General features: G+C 47.4%; 2 protein-coding genes across 2 annotated transcripts in view; both read right to left on the bottom strand.

Moving 5' to 3' along the window:
• The window catches only part of LOC311140530 (NACHT, LRR and PYD domains-containing protein 3-like), a 106,665-nt gene that overhangs the window by 82,009 nt on the left and 2,966 nt on the right, over positions 1-21,690 (bottom strand). The window lies entirely within an intron of this gene.
• LOC311141673 (NLR family CARD domain-containing protein 3-like) lies at positions 15,163-17,850 on the bottom strand. The gene is made up of 3 exons (XM_084177079.1): positions 17,771-17,850; positions 17,413-17,641; positions 15,163-16,936 (listed from the first exon to the last, which is right to left on the bottom strand). The coding sequence occupies exons 2-3, from the start codon at positions 17,594-17,596 to the stop codon at positions 15,171-15,173; spliced, it is 1,950 nt and encodes a 649-aa protein (XP_084033205.1). The 5' UTR covers positions 17,597-17,641; positions 17,771-17,850; the 3' UTR covers positions 15,163-15,170.

The raw sequence follows: 21,690 nt of genomic DNA, 5'->3' as shown, positions 1-21,690 counted from the left end.
AAAGCATTTGTGTTTAGTGAGTCTGCCAGATCAGAGGCAGTAGGGATGTTCTCTTGATAAGTGTGTGAATTGGACCATTTTCTGTCCTGCTAAGCATTCAAAATGTAACGAGTACTTTTGGGTGTCAGGGAAAATGTATGGAGTAAAAAGTACATTATTTTCTTTAGGAATGTAGTGAAGTAAAAGTAAAAGTTGTCAAAAATATTAATAGTAAAGTCAAGTACAGATACCCCAAAAAACTACTTAAGTAGTACTTTAAAGTATTTTTACTTAAGTACTTTACACCACTGGTTAACTCTCTTTCTTAGCTAGCTAGACTATGCACTTGCCTCTGCTAGCAATACACTGTGCTAACATTAGCCTATTCTGTACCACAGAAAATAACAGTTTTAAACAGTTGTAAAAACCCACTTCTTCCAGACAGAATAGTTCCTGTAGATTCAGACTTACTCATTGCCAATCTGTTGTTATGTCTCGTGGGTTTCATAACCACGTCTGTATAACAATTCAATAATGATGAGACAGGAGACAGGAATCAATTCAACCATTTATCTGGAACGTGATCATCTCAATACATACAAACCCCCATGATGCTCTGCAGCACAACCCCAATATACAACAAATACATAAATAAGTAAATGGACACTAAACAAAACTCATAGAGGAATTTAAATGTTCAGTTGTAGAAAGTAGGGCCATGGGATAGGGTCAGAAAGGTCAGTATGTTTGATAACTGGTTCCAGAGGTGACATAACAAGCATAAGGTCCATTATAACACAGTGAAGTAGAGGTGGGAGCTGTGTTATATGAAGTGGTGGTCAGAATGTTTGTCTTAACTAGCCTGATAACTCCAACATGTCTGATATGAACATTGACATAAACCCTCTACATACTTGAGTTTCTCCAGTCTGCAGTGTGGATCCTCCAGTCCAGCAGAGAGCAGTCTGACTCCTGAGTCTCCTGGGTGATTGTAGCTCAGGTCCAGCTCTCTCAGGTGTGAGGGGTTTGACTTCAGAGCGGAGACCAGAGAAGCACAGCCTTCCTCTGTGACTAGACAGCCTGACAGCCTGCAAAGAGTCAAATCATATTAAAACCACACTGCTATTCTTTGGTAGTGAAAATAGTGGCAGTATATTTTTTTTAAATGTTCAGATATATCAGTGTCCTGAAACCTGCCATATCTATTCATAAATGAATGTATCATTATTAGAAATGACAAATTATCAAAGTATTGCTTGTAGATAGAAAAATGTATATGACAAATATTTGAGTTGACTGACCAGAGCAGTTTAAAAAGCAGTATCAGTCAAAAGACAGACAGTGAGGTATCAGATTTAGATTGTATTGAGTATACAGTCCACACCATATCTATTTTGACAGAGAAGCTAACATTTTAAATGTGGCTCTGTACTCCAGCATTTTGGATTTGAGATCAAATGTTTCATATGAGGTGACAGTATATAATGTCACCTTTAATTTGAGGGTATTTTTATACAAGTATGTTTCAACATTTAGAAATGAAACCACTTTATGTATCTAGTCCCCCCATTTGAAGAAGTCATAAGTATTCTGACCAATTCACTTATAGTGTATTAAAGTAGTCAAAAGTTTAGTATTTGGTCCCAAACTTGTTGGTTGCATTTGCTGTTTGTTTTGGTTGTGTTTTGGGTTATGTTTTGACCGATAGTAACTGAATGGTGGATGATGACTGAAGTAATTTTCTGTCTAAGTGAGTAGATAACATGTTTCTAAACACTACTAAATTAATCCTAATGATGCCATGATTAATAAAAATAATGAATGAATCATGAATAATAATGAATGAGAAAGTTACAGAGGCTACAACAAAACATGCTAACCTCTCACTATTAACATCACATAAACGGTGACATTCTGTACTGTTGCCTAATATGAAACTTTCTATCTCAAATCCAAAATGCTGGAGCATAGCACCAAATGTAAAACTGTAAGCTTCACTGTCCAAACACATATGGTGTGGACTATGTGTGCCTGGTAAACACATGTGGATCTGGTGAACAGTTATCACTTGTTGACCAACTACAGGAATACTGACGTCAGAGTCTCCAGTTTACAGTGGGGATTCCCCAGTCCAGCAGAGAGCAGCTTCACTCCTGAATCCTTCAGGTCATTGTTACTCAGATCCAGCTCTCTCAGGTGTGAGGGGTTTGACTTCAGAGCTGAGACCAGAGAAGCACAGCCTTCCTCTGTGACTAGACAGCATGACAGCCTGCAAAGAGTCAAATAATATTAAAACCACACTGCTATACTTTGGTGGTGAAAATTGTGGCAGTATATTTTTACAACATATTCAGATATATCAGTGTCCTGAAACCTGCCATATCCATTCATAAATGAATGTATCATTATTAGAAATGATCATAATATTGCTTGTAGAGAGAAACATGTATAGTACGAATATTTGAGTTGACTGACCAGACCAGTTTAAAAAGCACTATCAGTCAAAAGACAGACAGTGAGGTATCAGATTTACCGTATTTTCCGCACTATAAGGCGCACCGGAGTATAAGCCGCAGCAGCTAAATTGAATGATGTGTACATATATAAGCCGCACTGGACTATAAGCCGCAGGTGTTTTAATGTTAAATTACCATATGTAAGGGTTCGTGCACAGAGGGGATTGTTGGGAAAGAGATGGCTGCTTGAGGAAGCTCCCATTTATTAACATTTCAACAAACAAGTTGCATATTTGCATAACGTTTTCCAGCAAAATTAGTTACCGTATTTTCCGCACTATAAGGCGCACCGGATTATAAGGCGCACCTTCAATGACTGGCTTATTTTAGAACTGTTTTCATATATAGGGCGCACCGGATTATAAGGCGCATAGAATAGAAGATAGTCAAACGATTGACTGGGGTTGCGTTATGCATCCACTAGATGGAGCTGTGCTAAAGGGAATGTCAACAAAACAGTCAGATAAAGTCAAACTTTATTAACATTTACATTTTACATTTTAGTCATTTAGCAGATGCTCTTATCCAGAGCGACTTACAGTTAGTGCATACATTATTTGTTATACCCCCCGTGGGAATTGAACCCACAGCCCTGGTGTTGCAAACACCATGCTCTACCAACTGAGCTACATCCCTGCCGGCCATTCCCTCCCCTACCCTGGATGACGCTGGGCCAATTGTGCGCCGCCCCATGGGTCTCCCGGTCGCGGCCAGCTACGACAGAGCCTGGATTAAGCGTTCTGACAACTCCGTTCACTCCCATGGTAACGTTGTTCAAACGTTAATGTGCATATTAACAATATCTCCCAGCCTTGCTCACTCTTCTCCCAAACGTGGAGGGGAACTTTTCCCTGATTCAGTAAACACATAGTAAAAGAAACAGTCTGATACCACTAAATCAAACGTTAGTGCATAACTCAACATTGTTCAGTTACGTATAACACGTAAAGCTCACTTTTTCAGTTCATTCCCCGTCCACAAATCCCTCGAATTCTTCTTCTTCAGTGTCCGAATTGAACAGTTGGGCGACTACGGCATCCAACCTGCCCGGCTCCCTCTCGTCATTATCCCAGTCAGTGTCGCTGCTGTTGCCTGGCAGTTCAGAGATTATTCCTGCCTTCGTGAAAGCTTGGACCACAGTTGAGACTGATATATCAGCCTATTGATTCATTAATGTTGAATTCTCTCGCTGCTGCTCTATTCCCATATTCTACTGTGTGACCGACAGCCTTGAGCTTGAACTCTGCGTCGTAAGCGTGTCTCTTGAAAGCTGCCATTTTGGGGTCTTTATACACAGACAAGTGGTGTGGGACTGTGAGTAAGCACAGTACCAGTGTTTACTGACAACGGTAGCCGTAATGCTGCAAGCGGTGCGGCTCTGTAGTGTACCAGTCGTACTGAAACATTTCATTATTATTAAATAGTTTTTATTGGTTTTTCATACTGAAACATTTTGACAGAGCGCCTTGAGCGGCGTGTACAACCAGCATGGATCAACCAATTAACCAATTGATCCATATATAAGGCGCTCCGGATTATAAGGCGCACTGTCGTTTTTGGAGAAAATTAAAGGCTTTTAAGTGCGCCTTATAGTGCGGAAAATACGGTAATAGCGTCACAATCATTTAACCACTTAACTTTGGTTATTTTTGAAAAACCTTGAAAAAGTGTGCACATCTTTGAATATTTATCTACATTATAGCCTACAGTAGTACCATAACAAAAAACAAAGCTTACAGCGCTTGACGAGGCAATATCAATGGCTAAATTTAAATGTGTTTTTTTTAAAGTGCAGAATAAAGTGCCTGTAACACGACAGTAAACCTAAAGTTGCAGCAACACGGCTGCTTAAAATATACGGTAATCAGCCTACCAGAAAAGTCATTAATCCTCGTCTTCATCTTTTAGGCTAAGGTGCAGTACATGGCTGTAACCAGTAAAGTCAAGTCATTAATCCTCATCTCCGTCTTCTTCCTGCGTACTAAAACCACCAAAGTCCTCATCTTCAGTGTCGGAAACGAACAGGCTCAGGGTGGCTTCGTCAGCCACTCTCCTCTCTCCTTCGTTGACGCTCTCAAAACCAACGAACTCCTCTTCGTCACTGTCAGAATCGAACAGCCTCTGAAGGGCCTCAGCTGTGGCGGCGTCCTCCTCTTCATCACGCAGCAGTCCAGCCTTTCGGAACCCGTTAATGATCGTGGATGTTTTGACACTCCTCCACGCTATCAGGATCCACTCGCAAACTTGAGCGAAAGTTGCTTTTCGCATGCGACCAGTTTTGGTGAATGATTTATCGCCGCTAGTCATCCACGCCTCCCACTGAACGCGTAGTGCCACTTTGAACGCACGATTGACACTGATGTCGAGTGGCTGCAGATGCTTCGTTGTGCCCCCAGGAATCACAGCTGGAATGGAGTTTGTGCTCTTGATGGCTGCTTTCACATAATCCGTTATATGGGCCCTCATGCTGTCCAAAACGAGCAAAGCTTTTTTTTGGTGAAAGAATCCTCCAGGGCGCTTGACGTAGCACTCATTCAGCCATTCATTCAGCCACTCATTCAGCCACTCATTCATTACGCTTTCCATCATCCACCCTTTCTTGTTGACTTTAAAGGAGATGCCATTCAATATTTTCTATTTTCATTTCGGTGGCGACTGTTTCAGCTTTCAGTCGGATCTGCACGGTGGAAACACCTCGGCCGTCTGCTCTCTGTGTGTTCACCCAATCTTCAAGAAAGTCTTCAAGTTCGGGCCATCTGCTTTTATTACCTCTGAAAGCTTTTTTTGACTTTTTGCATTGAGACAGTTCTTCCCGCTGGCGTCTCCAACGTCTCACCATTGACTCATTGATGCCAAGGCTACATGCAGCAGCTCTATTTCCTTCTTTTACAGCCAGATTGACTGCCTTTAACTTAAAAGCTGCATCATATGCATTTCTACGTTTGTTTTCCATAATGAGGGTTTGTGCATGAAAACTTCCTTTGCACAAACTGTCTTGCTCTCGTTCTGTCTCTCGTACCACTCTCGGTTCCACTTTTACTTTTGCGCGCTACCCGTCTCACTCTTTTCCGGCCTCCAGCTTTTCCTGCTGGAGCCCGCCGCTTAAAGGTGGGGGGCGCGGACCGGTCATAGAGCCCATAGAGTTAAAGTTGGTGGACTGTAACCTGTAAAATCCATAGATGTAGGAGGTCTTCTAGTGGACATTAGCTGTAAAAATCCATAGATTAGCCGCACCGTTATATAAGCCGCAGGGGTCGAAACATTTGAAAAAAGGCGCGGCTTATAGTCCGAAAATTACGGTAGATTGTATTGAGTATACAGTCCACACCATATCTATTTTGACAGTGAAGCTAACATTTTAAATGTGGCTCTATACTCCAGCATTTTGGATTTGAGATCAAATGTTTCATATGAGGTGACAGTATATAATGTCACCTTTTATTTGAGGGTATTTGAATACATATCTGTTTCACCGTTTAGAAATGAAAGCACTTTATGTATCTAGTCCCCCACTTTTGAAGAAGTCATAAGTATTTTGATAAATTCACTCATAGTGTATTAAAGTAGTCAAAAGTTTAGTATTTGGTCCCAAACTCGTTGGTTGCATTTGCAGTTTGTTTTGGTTGTGTTTTGGGTTATGTTTTGCCCGATAGTAACTGAATGGTGGATGATGACTGGAGTAATTTTCTGTCTAAGTGAGTAGATAACATGTTTCTAAACACTACTAACTGAATCCTGATGATGCCATGATTTAGAAAAATCATGAATGAATCATGAATAATAATGAGTGAGAAAGTTACAGAGGCTACAACAAAACATACTAACCTCTCACCATTAACAATAACAGAGGGGGTATGATCCTTGTTCCTCTGTAACTTTCTCATTCATCATCATGTGTTCAGAAAACATCTTCTATTCTTACTGACAATACAAGTGAAGTGACTCCAAAATGACAGGACATTATTCACCATTCAGTTTCTATTAGGAAAAACATCATCTAAAACACAACCAAATCAAACTGCAAATGCATTCAACAAGTTTGTAGAATCACAAGCTTGATGTAATCACTGCAGGTAAGGAATATGGGACCAAATACTAAACTTATGACTACTTTAATACAATATAAGTGAATATGTACAAATTATTACGACTTTTTCAAATGGGAGAACTAGATACATAAAGTGCTTTCATTTCTAAACAGTAAAACAGATATGTATGAATACCCTCAAATAAAAGGTGACATTCTGTACTGTCACCTAATATGAAACTTTCTATCTTAAATCCAAGATGCTGGAGCATAGCACCAAATGTAAAACTGTAAGCTTCACTGTCCAAACACATATGGTGTGGACTATGTGTGCCTGGTAAACACATGTGGATCTAGTGAACAGTTATCACTTGTTAACCAACTACAGGAATACTGACCTCAGAGTCTCCAGTTTACAGTGGGGTTTCCCCAGTCCAGCAGAGAGCAGCTTCACTCCTGAATCCTTCAGGTCATTGATACTCAGGTCCAGCTCTCTCAGGTGTGAGGGGTTTGACTTCAGAGCTGAGACCAGATAAGAACAGCCTTCCTCTGTGACTAGACAGCCTGACAGCCTGCAAAGAGTCAAATCATATTAAAACCACACTGCAATTCTTTGGTGGTGAAAATATATTTTTTCAACATTTTCAGATACATCAGAGTCCTGAAACCTGCCATATCTATTCATATATGAATATATACACACTACTACTAGTCGAGAGTTTGGACACACCTACACATTCAAGGGTTTTCTTTATTTTTACTATTTTTGACATTGTAGAATAATAGTGAAGACATCAAAACTATGAAATAACACATGTGGAATCATGTAGTAACCAAAAAAGTGTTTAACAAATCAAAATATATTTTAGATTTTAGATTATTCAAATAGCCACCCTTTGCCTTGATGACAGCTTTGCACACTCTTGCCATTCTCTCAACCAGCTTCATGAGGTAGTCACCTGGAATGCATTTCAATTAACAGGTGTGCCTTCTTAAAAGTTAATTTGTGGAATTTCTTTCCTTCTTAATGCGTTAGAGCCAATCAGTTGTGTTGTGACAAGGTAGGGGGGTATACAGAAGATAGCCCTATTTGGTAAAAGACCAAGTCCATTTATGGCAAGAACTGCTCAAATAAGCTACGAGAAATGACAGTCCATCATTACTTTAAGACATGAAGGTCAGTCAATACGGAACATTTCAAGAACTTTGAAAGATTCTTCAAGTGCAGTCGCAAAAACCATCAGGCGCTATGATGAAACTGGCTCTCATGAGGACCGCCACAGGAATGGAAGACCCAAAGTTACCTCTGCTGCAGAGGATACGTTCATCAGAGTTACCAGCCTCAGAAATTGCAGCCCAAATACATTCTTCACAGAGTTCAAGTCACAGACACAGCTCAACATCAACTGTTCAGAGGTGACTGTGTGAATCAGGCTTTCATGGTTGAATTGCTGCAAAGAAACCACTACTAAAGGACCCCAATAATAAGAAGAGACTTGCTTGGGCCAAGAATCACGAGCAATGGACATTACACAGGTGGACATTTGTCCTTTGGCCTGGAGTCCAAATTTGAGATTTTTGGTTCCAACCGCCGTGTCTTTGTGAGAAGCGGTGTGGGTGAACGGATGATCTCGGCATGTGTATTTCCCACCGTAAAGCATGGAGGAGGAGGTGTTATGGTGTGGGGGTGCTTTGCTGGTGACACTGTCTATGATTTATTTAGAATTCAAGGCACACTTAACCAGCATGGCTACCACAGCATTCTGCAGCGTCACACCATCCCATCTGGTTTAAGCTTAGTGGGACTATCATTTGTTTTTCAACAGGACAATGACCCAACACACTTCCAGACTGTGTAAGGAGAGGGATTGAGTGCTGCATCAGATGACCTGGCATCCACAATCACCTGACCTCAACCCAATTGAGATGGTTTGGGATGAGTCGGACGGCAGAGTGAAGGAAAAGCAGCCAACAAGTGCTCAGCATATGTGTGAACTCCTTCAAGACTGTTGGAAAAGCATTCCAGGTGAAGCTGGTTGAGAGAATGCCAAGAGTATGCAAAACTGTCATCAAGACAAAGGGTGGCTATTTGAAGAATTTCAAATATAAAATATAATTTCATTTGTTTAACACTTTTTTTGGTTACTACATTATTCCATATTTGTTATTCCATAGTTTTGATGTCTTCACTATTATTCTACAATGGAAAAAATTAAGACAAACCCTTGAATGGGTAGGTGTGTCCAAACTTTTGACTGGTACTGTATATACATGAATTAATGTATCATTATTAACAGTAGATAACATGTTTCTAAACACTACTAAATTAATTATTGTGTGTGTGTGTCCAATGAGTGTGTGTTCATTGAGTGATACTGTCACGGTTCAGACAGACGACCAGAGGACCACAATTGCGTCACACCAGAAAGTTTATTAAACTTAAGGGAAAAGGGAAGTAGGGAGTGAATGAAGGCTCCAGGGGTAACAGGGATCCCGTCCAATGTGCTGGGTCTGTGCCCCCCCCAGTGGCAGCGATGCGTCCTATGAAGCCGGTGGTGGGTGGTCCAGAAGTCCTGGGGGGGGGGAGACACAGACACAACAGGGCGGAATGAAACAAGGCAGCAGTACAGTTCAAGGGAAATCCAAAATACGTAGTAGCAAGGCAGAAGGCTGGTCAGAGTTACCGGGATTGAAGAGTAGTCAGGAGTCGTAATGGCAGAAGCAGGTCTGGATCTCCTGGGGCAGACGAGTATCCAAAAATCAGGCAGGTCCGGGGTCACAAAACCAGGGTGAGCCAGAAGCGCGAGCAAACAGGTTCCGGGTGTGAGCTTTGCAGACGATCTGACACCGGAGAGCTGAAAGACAGGGCCTTAAATACTGGGAGAGGTAGTGGGTAATGCAGCGCAGCTGGCAGAGTAATTAGAGCAGAGCAGAGCAGGGACAGGTGGAGCTAGTTAGGCTGAGTAGAGAGAGTGGTGAGCAGAGTGGAAGAAAATTAAGGTGGTAACCCGGTGGAGTGAGAGGCTCATGACAGAACCCCCCCCCCAAGGGACGGCCCCAGAAGTCCCAAGAGCAACACCACGCCGGGCGGGAGGAGGGGAGCCGGAGGAGGGCTAGAACTCCTCCGAACGGTCCGAGTGAACGTCCTCATCCTCGGAGGAAGCCGGAGGGCCGTGGTCGGGAGATGGGACAGGTCCCGAGACAGGATCAGGCACAGGACAGGAAGCCGAGCGGGCAGGACGGTTAGGGACCCCTCTGGGGCGGCCCCTACGGATTGCAGGTTGATCAGGATGCCGTTGGTGGAAAGCGGTGATGAGAGTCCTATCCACAATCCGACTAGCTGGCACCCAGGTCCTTTCCTCAGGTCCATAGCCCTCCCAGTCAATGAGGTACTGGAGACCCCTACCCCTCCGTCTGGACCGAAGCAGGCGGCGGACGGTGTAAACCAGACCACCATCGACGAGCCGTGGAGGAGGAGGACAAGGCGCAGCAGGGACCAGCGGACTCTCATGGATGGGCTTAATCTTAGACACATGGAAAGTGGGGTGCACCCTCAGGGAATTAGGCAGTTGGAGCCGGACAGCAGTTGGGCTAATCACTCTTATGATAGGGAATGGGCCAATGAACCGAGGTGCCAGCTTCTGCGACTCCACCCTGAGTGGCAGGTTCTTCGATGACAACCACACCCTTTGACCAACATGGTAGGTGGGAGCAGGAATTCTCCGACGGTTGGCCCCGGTAGTGTAGCTGGCAACGGATCTGAGGAGTGTGGCTCGGGCTTGTGACCAGGTGCGGCGACATCGACGGGCAAAAGCAAGTGCAGATGGGCAAGTAACCTCCTCTTCCTGGCTGGCAAATAGAGGAGGCTGGTATCCATAAACACATTGGAAAGGGGACATACCGATGGCAGAGCAGGTCAGAGAATTGTGTGCGTACTCCACCCATGTCAATTGCTGCGACCAGGAGTGGGGGTTGCGTGAAGTCATGCATCGCAGTGCCTTCTCGAGCTCCTGATTAGCCCGCTCTGACTGCCCATTGGATTGGGGATGGAATCCGGAAGTCAGACTGACTGTGGCTCCCAGCAGGTGACAGAACTCCTTCCAAAAAGCGGAGGAGAATTGTGGACCACGGTCAGAAACTACATCCTTTGGCAGTCCGTGGATCCGGAAGACGTGTTCCAGGACCACCTGGGCGGTCTCCTTGGCGGTTGGGAGCTTGGGGAGGGGAATGAAGTGTGCCATCTTGCTGAAACGGTCAACTATGGTGAGAATGACGGTCATGCCACTTGAAGGGGGCAGCCCCGTGACAAAGTCAAGGGCGATGTGAGACCAGGGACGTCTGGGCACAGGCAGGGGCTGCAGCAATCCGGCTGGGGGCTGGCAGGACGACTTGTGTTGGTTGCAGATGGGGCAGGCTTGGACGAATTCCCGTACATCCTTCCTCAGAGAGGGCCACCAGAACCTCTGGGCGAGCAGGTTGTAAGTGCGGGTGGAGCCAGGGTGACAAGCTAGGCGGGAGTCATGTCCCCACTGAACGACCTGGGACCTCAGGTCTTCGGGGACAAAAAGGCGGTCAGCTGGGCAAGTGCTGGGACCTGGCTGGTTACGGAGAGCCTCCAGCACCTGTTCCTCAACAGCCCAGGTCAGAGCTGCAACGATGCAGGGACTTGGCAGAATCGACACAGGGTCCTTGGAGGGGGTGTCATCCTTCTGGAATTGACGGGAGAGGGCGTCTGGCTTGGTGTTGCGTGATCCAGGCCGGTATGACAGAGTGAAATTAAACCTGGTGAAGAACAGGGCCCAGCGGGACTGCCTGGAGTTCAACCGTTTGGCCGTGCGGATGTACTCCAAGTTCTTATGATCGGTCCAAACGAGAAATGGAATGGTGGACCCCTCCAGCCAGTGACGCCACTCCTCCAAGGCAAGCTTCACAGCCAGCAGCTCACGGTTCCCTATGTCGTAATTGCACTCAGAGGGGGACAACCGACGTGAGAAAAAGGCACAGGGATGGAGCTTCCTATCCTCCGCAGCCCACTGAGAAATCACAGCACCAACTCCCACATCCGAGGCGTCCACCTCCACAATGAATTGCCGGTCCACATCAGGCATCTGGAGGATGGGAGCGGAGGTGAACCTCACCTTGAGGGTACTGAAGGCTTTGTCGGCTGCTGGGGTCCAGGTGAAGGGTTGCTTGGTGCTGGTTAGAGCAGTGAGAGGGGCAGCAACGGTACTGTAGTTCCGGATAAACTTTCTATAGAAGTTAGCAAACCCCAGAAACTGTTGCAGCTTCTTTCTGTTCTCCGGAACTGGCCATGAAGTGACTGCTGATACTTTGGCAGGATCCATTTGGATACTTCCCTCTGCCACTATGTACCCCAGGAAGGCCACTGTCTTGACGTGAAACTCACATTTCTCTGCCTTGGCGTAGAGGGAATTCTCCAGAAGACGATGAAGGACTTGCTGGACATGGCGGGTGTGTTCAGACAGGTTTCTGGAGTAGATTAAGATGTCATCCAGGTAAACGAAGACAAACTTGTTTAACATGTCCCGCAGTACATCATTCACTAGAGCCTGGAACACAGCAGGAGCATTGGTGAGGCCAAAAGGCATAACCAGATACTCGTAGTGGCCTGTTGGTGTATTGAATGCGGTTTTCCATTCATCTCCCTCCCGGATCCGCACTAGGTGGTAAGCGTTTCTGAGATCCAACTTGGTAAAAACAGTGGCTCCCTGGAGCAACTCAAAAGCAGAGGTGAGCAGAGGCAGAGGGTAACGGTTTTTCACTGTGATGTCGTTGAGTCCCCTGTAGTCGATGCAGGGGCGAAGAGATCCGTCCTTCTTCCCCACAAAGAAGAAGCCAGCACCAGCAGGAGATGAAGATGAACGGATTAATCCTGCGGACAGAGAGCCATTGATGTAGTCCTCCATGGACTTTCTTTCAGGAGCAGACAACGAATAAAGACGACCCTTTGGAGGGGCTGTTCCAGGGAGGAGGTCGATGGCACAGTCGTACGGTCGGTGAGGGGGCAGAGATGTGGCTCTTGCTTTGTTAAACACCTCTCTGAGACCATGGTAGCATTCTGGGACATTGGAGAGGTCAGGAGCGGAGTTAGTAGGTACTGGCCGAGGGGGTAGTGCGGCAGCAAGCAGGCAGGTTCGGTGGCAGTCCTCTCCCCACTCCCTGATCACCCCGGTCACCCAGTCGAGCTGAGGGTTGTGCCGGCGGAGCCATGGGTAACCCAGGATGAGGGGTTGGCCTGGAGAGGGGAGCAGGTGAAACTGGATAGTTTCTTGATGGTTTCCGGACAGACCCATCGAGACCGGGGCCGTGACATGAGTGACCGATCCGAGTAAGTGTCCGTCCAGTGCCCGGGCAGGAATAGGAGGTGTCAAACGGAGGTTCTCCAGTCCCAGTTGGCATGCCAGCTTGATGTCCATTATGTTGGCTTCGGCGCCAGAATCCACCAGAGCAGCCAGGGTGTGAGTTGAGTCAGAGAGGCGGAGGTGAACTTGCAGCAGGGGTTTGCGGTCGGAGGACTGGATGGTCATTGAACTCAACCGGACTCCCCCTATGCCCGGTGAGCTTCGGCCCTTTAAAGGGCAGGTTACCACACGATGTCCATCACCTCCACAATAGAGGCAGAGGTTTGAGGTGAAGCGTCGCTGGCGCTCTGCAGGAGTGAGAGAGGCTCGCCCAATCTCCATAGGCTCAGACTGATCAAGCTGACCTGGGTGAGTGGCAGTAGATGACAGGAGCCCAGTCGGATCTCTCCGAATGCCGGTAGTAGGTGGACCTTGGCGCCCCCTCTCACGACGACGGGTCTGTATCCTTCTGTCGATCCTGACAGTCAGTGCGATGGCTTCATCAAGAGTGGAAGGCAGTTCATGGGAGACCAACTCGTCCTTGATATAGTCAGCCAAACTATGGAAGAACGCGTCCACCAACGATGGTGTGTTCCAAGAACTTCGTCTAGCCAGGGTTCGGAAGTCGATGGAATGGTCTGCGACTGTACGTCTGCCTTGTCGAATACTGAACAGTTCACGAGACGCCTCTGCGGTTGGTGAATCCAGGTCAAACACCTTCAGCATCTCCTCAGCAAACAGGTCGAAGGTTGCACATGCGGGGGTTTGACGTTCGAACTCTGCTGTTCCCCAGAGTCGAGCTCGGCCCGTCAGGTGAGTGATGGCATACCCAACTTTAGCCCCCTCCGTGGCGAAGGTCCTTGGCTGCAAGGAGAACTGAAGTCGGCAGCTAGTCAGGAATGGCCGGACCTGGGTTGAATCGCCGTTGAACCGCTCGGGGTTTCCAATCTTGGGTTCCGGAGCAGCGGCTGCAATGACCGGGGCAGGTAACTCGGGGGCAGGGCTGGTGGGCAGACTGGCTGGGGTCAGGTTGGTGAGGAGTTGAATGATCATGGCGAGTTGTTGTTGCTGCTGCTGGAACTGCTGCTCATGCTCATCGGTTTCCATGTCGGGGAAAGTGAGTGCTGAGTCCATAATGGTCAGATCGTACTGTCACGGTTCAGACAGACGACCAGAGGACCACAATTGCGTCACACCAGAAAGTTTATTAAACTTAAGGGAAAAGGGAAGTAGGGAGTGAATGAAGGCTCCAGGGGTAACAGGGATCCCGTCCAATGTGCTGGGTCTGTGCCCCCCCCAGTGGCAGCGATGCGTCCTATGAAGCCGGTGGTGGGTGGTCCAGAAGTCCTGGGGGGGGGGAGACACAGACACAACAGGGCGGAATGAAACAAGGCAGCAGTACAGTTCAAGGGAAATCCAAAATACGTAGTAGCAAGGCAGAAGGCTGGTCAGAGTTACCGGGATTGAAGAGTAGTCAGGAGTCGTAATGGCAGAAGCAGGTCTGGATCTCCTGGGGCAGACGAGTATCCAAAAATCAGGCAGGTCCGGGGTCACAAAACCAGGGTGAGCCAGAAGCGCGAGCAAACAGGTTCCGGGTGTGAGCTTTGCAGACGATCTGACACCGGAGAGCTGAAAGACAGGGCCTTAAATACTGGGAGAGGTAGTGGGTAATGCAGCGCAGCTGGCAGAGTAATTAGAGCAGAGCAGAGCAGGGACAGGTGGAGCTAGTTAGGCTGAGTAGAGAGAGTGGTGAGCAGAGTGGAAGAAAATTAAGGTGGTAACCCGGTGGAGTGAGAGGCTCATGACAGATACAGGAATACTGACCTCAGAGTCTCCAGTTTACAGTGGGGATTCCCCAGTCCAGCAGAGAGCAGCTTCACTCCTGTATCCTTCATGACATTGTTACTCAGATCCAGCTCTCTCAGGTGTGAGGGGTTTGACTTCAGAGCTGAGGCCAGAGAAGCACAGCCTTTCTTTGTGAGTCCACAGCCTGACAGCCTGTAAAGAGATCATCATGATTTCACAAACACACTGTTAATTTAACACCAGTAGTGTAGAAGGACAATGGCAGATGCATTTGGTTTATTCTCTTAAACAACATATAGATTAATCTTCCGTCTCCTAGAATTGTATGGTCATATTGTTATACTAATGTGAACATCAATGCATTGATTCAGTAAGTTTTTCAATATAATATAATATATTACATACATATTATAATATATATTTTTCTCTAAACTGAATATTTCTTCCTGATGATTAGTACTTAAATGTCATTTTATGTACTCACAGAGCAGCTCTGGAGGCTTTGACCACTGGCAGCAGCCTCAGAAGACCTTCCTCTGATCTGGAGTATTTCTTCAGGTCAAACACATCCAGCTCCTTTTCTGAAGTCAGCAACACAAAGACCAGAGCTGACCACTGTGCAGGTGACAGTTCTTCTTCTGAGAGACTTCCTGATCTCAGGTAGCTTTGGATCTCCTCCACTAGAGAATGGTCATTCAGTTCATTCAGACAGTGGAACAGATTGATGCACCTCTCTGGAGAGGGATTCTCCCTGATCTTCTCCTTGATGTACTTGACTGTTTCTTCATGGCTCTGTGAGCTGCTTCTTGTCTTTGTCAGTAGACCTCGTAAGTGCTTCTGATTGGACTCCAGTGAGAGGCCCAGAAGGAAGCGGAGGAACAGGTCCAGGTTTCCTGTGTCACTTTGTAAGGCTTTATCCACAGCACTCTTGTAGACAGTAACTTCAGTAACTTGCGGTTCGGCCATTAGATTGTCATTGTTGTTGATGAATGAGAGGAACACATATACAGCAGCCAGAAACTCCTGAATGCTCAGATGCACGAAGCAGTACACCTTGTCCTGGTACAGCACACATTCCTCTTTAAAGATCTGCGTGCACAATCCTGAGTACACTGAGGCTTCATTGACATCAATGCCAGCCCTTTTCAGGTCTTCTTCATAGAAAATCAGATTGCCCTCAACAAGCTGTTGAAAAGCCAGTTTTCCCAGTGACAGAATGCTCTCTTTATTCCAGTGTGGACCTGTCTCTTCTTTCCCAAGATACTTTTCATTCTTCTGTTTGGTATGAAACTCCACAAGGTGTATGAACATCTCAGTCAGTGTCTTGGGCATCTCTTCTGTCTTATGTTTCAGCATGTGTTCAAGGACTATTGCAGAGATCCAACAGAAGACTGGAATGTGGCACATGATGTGGAGGCTCCTTGATGTCTTTATGTGTGAGATGATTCTGTTGGCCAGGTCCTGATCACTGAATCTCTTCCTGAAGTACTCCTCCTTCTGTGGGTCATTGAACCCTCGTACCTCTGTCACCTGGTGAACACACCCTGAAGGGATCTGATTGGCTGCTGCAGGTCGGGTAGTTATCCAGAGGAGAGCAGAGGGAAGCAGATTTCCCTTGATGAGATTTGTCAGCAGAACATCCACTGAGGTTGACTCTGTGACGTCACAACAGATCTTGTTCTTCTGGAAGTCTAGGGGCAGTCGGCACTCATCCAGACCATCAAAGATGAACAGAACTTTGTACTTGTCGTAGTTGGAGATTCTTGAATCTTTGGTTTCCTTTGAGAACTGATTGAGAAGTTCAATCAAAGTGTGTTTTTCCCCTTTCATCAAATTCAGCTCCCGAAAAGGGAATGAAAATACAAATTGGACATCCTGATTTGCTTTTCCTTCAGCCCAGTCCAGAATGAACTTCTGCACAGAGACTGTTTTTCCAATGCCAGCGACTCCCTTTGTCAGCACAGTTCTGATAAGTTTGTCTTGTCCAGTTAAGGGTTTGAAGATGTCGTTACATTTGATTGCAGTCTCTGGTCTTGCTTGTTTCCTGGTTGTTGTCTCAATCTGTCTCAGCTCATGTTCATTATTGACCTCTCCTGTTCCACCCTCTGTGATGTAGAGCTCTGTGTAGATCTTATTGAGAAGTGTTGGGTTTCCTTGTTTAGCGATCCCCTCAAATACACATTGAAACTTCTTCTTTAGATTAGATTTGAGTTCACGTTGAAGAATCACAGCACGCTCATCTGAATCTAGAAACAACACAGAGGATATTAATATTACATCTGTTTTAATGCCTACAGTATTGTAAGACTGTCTTATAAAGTTTAAATTATATTCATTTATTCTCTTGTCTGTATAAATCTGTAAATGTTTCCATAATGCATTACACACTGGTGTGACTGATTTATATCATTATTGGTATTATTGATGGCATTTATAATGTTGTCTCTCTCTCTCTCTCTCTCTCTCTCTCTCTCTCTCTCTCTCTCTCTCTCTCTCTCTCTCTCTCTCTCTCTCTCTCTCTCTCTCTCTCTCTCTCTCTCTCTCTCTCTCTCTCTCTAAATTAATCACCACAACACATCCCAGCTGCTACTTGATGAGGTCACTAGGTGTTGTGTTAAGGCTGCTACAATATCATTTAGTTACACAGCTACTTTAGATGTACTTTAGCTACAGCTTTTAAATGTTCTAAAACAGCATTCAACATGAGGCAGACAGCTCTTACTTTTCTCCAGTGTGTCAGCAAGCTCCTTCTGGTTCATTTTCCTCAGGACGTGCAGTGTGATCTTCAGAGCCCCCTCTCTGGCACTGCTCTCCTGCTTCTCATCTTCAGCAACCACCACTTCCTTATCCTGCTTCTGACTCTCAAAGCCTTCTGGGAGTTCTGGACTAAGAATCCTTTTGAACATCTTCAGCTCGTTCTTCACAAATGTAATAATATTCTCTTCAAGCAACTGAAATAAATCAAGTAAATCAGTTAAGCAAGAGACTAAATGCTTTCTCATTAACACATGAATGAATGATTGACAGATCAACTTTACTTGAGGTAAACAAAAACAAATGTACATAACAGGACCACATACACTGAATATGGAGGCCAGGTCTGTTTGATGACTCTGGGAAGACTGACCACTGAGAATCTCTGACTTTGATTTCTCCTGTTGGTTTCTGTGGACAAAACATGAGATTACATTTCCTCATTCAGGGAGTGCACACACACACACACACACACACACACACACACACACACACACACACACACACACACAGGGAGGGAATGTTGTGTTTGTTTAATATTGTTTCAGGACTATGAAAATGGAAAAAAGGATTAGCCTATGGATTATGAAAACAACTAAAAGAAATGATAAAATGGGAGAGGAGAAATGACTAGAGACAGTGTTGTTTAACTCACTGACCATGACCCATGAGTTCTTCTTACCTTTGTTCAGTAGAAAAGTCTCCCTCTCTAAACCCTAAAGGTTGATCCATAGACTGGTCACTCTTCATGGACACACAGCTGGGTACAGGGGAGGCTGGTCTCTCCTGCTTGATTGGGCTTCAACACAACAGAGACAAACATTACATCTCTCATCTACTCTGAGCTCAGATGGGGAAACAAGAGTTTCATTCCAAAACGCAATATATCCATTTTCAGAAATCTTAGTAAATTAGCTTCTATTGTTTAAAGAAATGATCAAATAAATGGTTGTGTTTTCTCACTATCTAATCATGGCAGGGGGTTGTTCAATAACAGACATGTGTTTGTTTAAAATCGATCAATTAATGGCTTCATTTCAGAGAGACATGTTTTTTTTGCAAAATGCTATATATCTTCCTCACTCTCAGAGAAATAAGTAGTACTGCTAGATTTTACACAGTTAAATGTAACAAATACTACATTTGTAATAAAGAACTGTACAAATGATAAACTTGTGACATCAATATTTAAATATTTAAAACAAATAATTCAATTCAGTAATATGAGATCTGTATGTAAAACATTTACATTTGACATTTTAGTCATTTAGTCATTTAACATTTAGCAGATGTTTGTTATTCAGGGTCCGGATTCCCAAAAGCATTATAAGGCCAGGATCATAATTAGAATCTGTGACACTCTGGCTCCGGGACTTTTGTATTTGAGCCAGGGTGTATTTGTTTTGTTGGGTTTTGTTGTGGGGTTTGTTGTATAGGGTGTATTCGGTTGGTTGTGTTTTGGGTTAGTTAATTGTGGTGTCGTGTGACTCCCAATCGGAGGTAACGAGTGTCAGCTGTCGGCTCGTTATCTCTGATTGGGAGCCATATTTAAACTATTTGTGTTCTCATGAGGGTTGTGGGTTTTTGTTCCAAGTTCAGTCATTGTCGCTGTTGGACTTCACTTTCGTCTTTTGTTTTGTATTTACGTGCTTTTCTAATTAAAGTCATCATGTTCACTCGCAACGCTGCGTATTGGTCTGCTCCCTTTATAGACGATCGTGACAGAAAAACCCACCATAAGAGGACCAAGCAGCGTGTCAAGCGGCAACAGGACCCAGCTCCAAAGGCTTCCTGGACATGGGAGGAGATTTTGGACGGAAAGGGGTCCTGGACTTGGGAGGAGATCCTGGATGGGATGGATCGCCGTCCATGGAGCGAAACGTTGGAGAGGCGACGGCGAGAGGAGCAACGGCGTCAGCAGGGCCATCGTCGGAAGGACGAGAGGCAACCCCAAAAAGTTTTTTGGGGGGGGCACATGGCTTGGGCGGCTGGGCAGCAGGAGGCTGCCACAGGGCTGACGGAGGCAGAGAAGGGGCGAATTCAAGAGGCAACCAGGTTACGGGGGTCACTGGTCAAAGTAGGGAAAGGAGATGTAGGGGCACGGCGAGTGGTACTGGGGTGTATTACCAGTCCGGTCCGGCCCGTTCCAGTTCCCGGGGTAGAGCCAGTGGTGTGTGCCTCCAGTACGGTCCGGCCTGTTACGACCCCTCGCACCAAGGATACGGTGCGCTTCGCCAGCCCGGCCCGGCCTGTTCCGGCCACTCGCACCAGGGATACGGTGCGCTTCGCCAGCCCAGCCCGGCCTGTTCCGGCCACTCGCACCAGGGATACGGTGCGCTTCGCCAGCCCAGCCCGGCCTGTTCCGGCCACTCGCACCAGGGATACGGTGCGCTTCGCCAGCCCGGCCCGGCCTGTTCCGGCCACTCGCACCAGGGATACGGTGCGCTTCGCCAGCCCAGCCCGGCCTGTTCCGGCCACTCGCACCAGGGATACGGTGCGCTTCGCCAGCCCAGCCCGGCCTGTTCCGGCCACTCGCACCAGGGACACGGTGCGCGTCGCCAGCCCTTTCCCACCAGTGCCTACACCACGCCCCAAGCCTCCTGTGTGTCTCCCGAGTCCTGTGCGTCCTGTTGCTGCTCTCCGCACTAGGCTTTATGTGCGTTCCCAGGGTCCAGCATGCCCTGTTGCTTCTCTCCGCACTAGCCCTTATGTGCGTTCCCAGGGTCCAGCATGCCCTGTTGCTTCTCCCCGCACTAGCCCTGAGATGCGTGTCCTCAGCCCGGGACCACCAGTTCCGGCACCACGCACTAGGCCTTATGTGCGTCCCCAGGGTCCAGCATGCCCTGTTCCTTCTCCCCGCACTAGCCCTGAGATGCGTGTCCTCAGCCCGGGACCACCAGTTCCGGCACCACGCACCAGGCCTATAGTGCGTCTCGGCCGGCCAGAGTCTGCCGTCTGCCCAACGGCGCCTGAACTGCCCGTCTGCCCAACGGCGCCTGAACTGCCCGTCTGCCCAATGGCGCCTGAACTGCCCGTCTGCCCAACGGCGCTTGAACTGCCCGTCTGCCCAACGGCGCCTGAACTGCCTGTCTGCCCAACGCCGTCTGAACTGTCCGTCTGCCAAGCGCTGCATAAGCCGCCCGTCTGCCATGAGCCTTCAGAGCCGTCCGCCAGACCGGAGCCGCTAGAGCCTTCCGCCAGACAGGATCAGCCAGAGCCTTCCGCCAGACAGGATCAGCCAGAGCCTTCCGCCAGACAGGATCAGCCAGAGCCTTCCGCCAGCCATGAGCAGCCAGATCCGTCAGCCAGCCATGAGCAGCCAGATCCGTCAGCCAGCCATGAGCAGCCAGATCCGTCAGCCAGCCATGAGCAGCCAGATCCGTCAGCCAGCCATGAGCAGCCAGATCCGTCATCCAGCCATGAGCAGCCAGATCCGTCAGCCAGCCATGGGCAGCCAGATCCGTCAGCCAGCCATGAGCCGTCCAGCCGGGATCCGCCAGAGCCGTCCAGCCGGGATCCGCCAGAGCCGTCCAGCCGGGATCCGCCAGAGCCGTCCAGCCGGGATCCGCCAGAGCCGTCCAGCCGGGATCCGCCAGAGCCGTCCAGCCGGGATCCGCCAGCCAGCCGGGATCCGCCAGAGCCGTCCAGCCAGGATCCGCCAGAGCCAGCCAGCCAGGATCCGCCAGTGAGTCCGGGGCTGTCCCTTAGCCCGATGCTGTCCCTTAGCCCGGTGCTGCCCCTTATCCTGGTGCTTCCTCTTAGTCCGGTGCTGCCCCTTAGCCAGGTGCTGTCCCTTAGCCCGGTGCTGCCCCTAAATCCAGGTGGGGTAAGTTGGAGGGTGGTCATGTGGAGGAGGCTAGGGAAGCGGGTGGTGACTAAGGTGGGGTGGGGATCACGACCAGGGCCAGAACCGCCACCGTGGACAGACGCCCACCCAGACCCTCCCCTAGACTGTATGCTGGTGCGCCCGGAGTGCGCACCTTTAGGGGGGGGTACTGTGACACTCTGGCTCCGGGACTTTTGTATTTGAGCCAGGGTGTATTTGTTTTGTTGGGTTTTGTTGTGGGGTTTGTTGTATAGGGTGTATTCGGTTGGTTGTGTTTTGGGTTAGTTAATTGTGGTGTCGTGTGACTCCCAATCGGAGGTAACGAGTGTCAGCTGTCGGCTCGTTATCTCTGATTGGGAGCCATATTTAAACTATTTGTGTTCTCATGAGGGTTGTGGGTTTTTGTTCCAAGTTCAGTCA

Source organism: Coregonus lavaretus, assembly GCF_964263955.1.
Source record: "Coregonus lavaretus genome assembly, chromosome: 2".
NCBI classification, from domain to species: Eukaryota; Metazoa; Chordata; class Actinopteri; order Salmoniformes; family Salmonidae; genus Coregonus; species Coregonus lavaretus.
The sequence above is the reverse complement of the archived record's forward strand: the minus strand, read 5'-3'. Positions and strand labels throughout refer to the sequence as shown.

What these genes read in the sequence shown, in the direction of transcription:
- LOC311141673 (XM_084177079.1), bottom strand. Translation starts at nt 17,596, where the DNA reads ATGTTCAAAAGGATTCTTAGTCCAGAACTCCCAGAAGGCTTTGAGAGT. An exon ending in TGCTGACACACTGGAGAAAA is followed by an intron (nt 16,937 to 17,412) that starts GTAAGAGCTGTC and finishes TGTTGTTTCTAG; the next exon opens with ATTCAGATGAGCGTGCTGTG.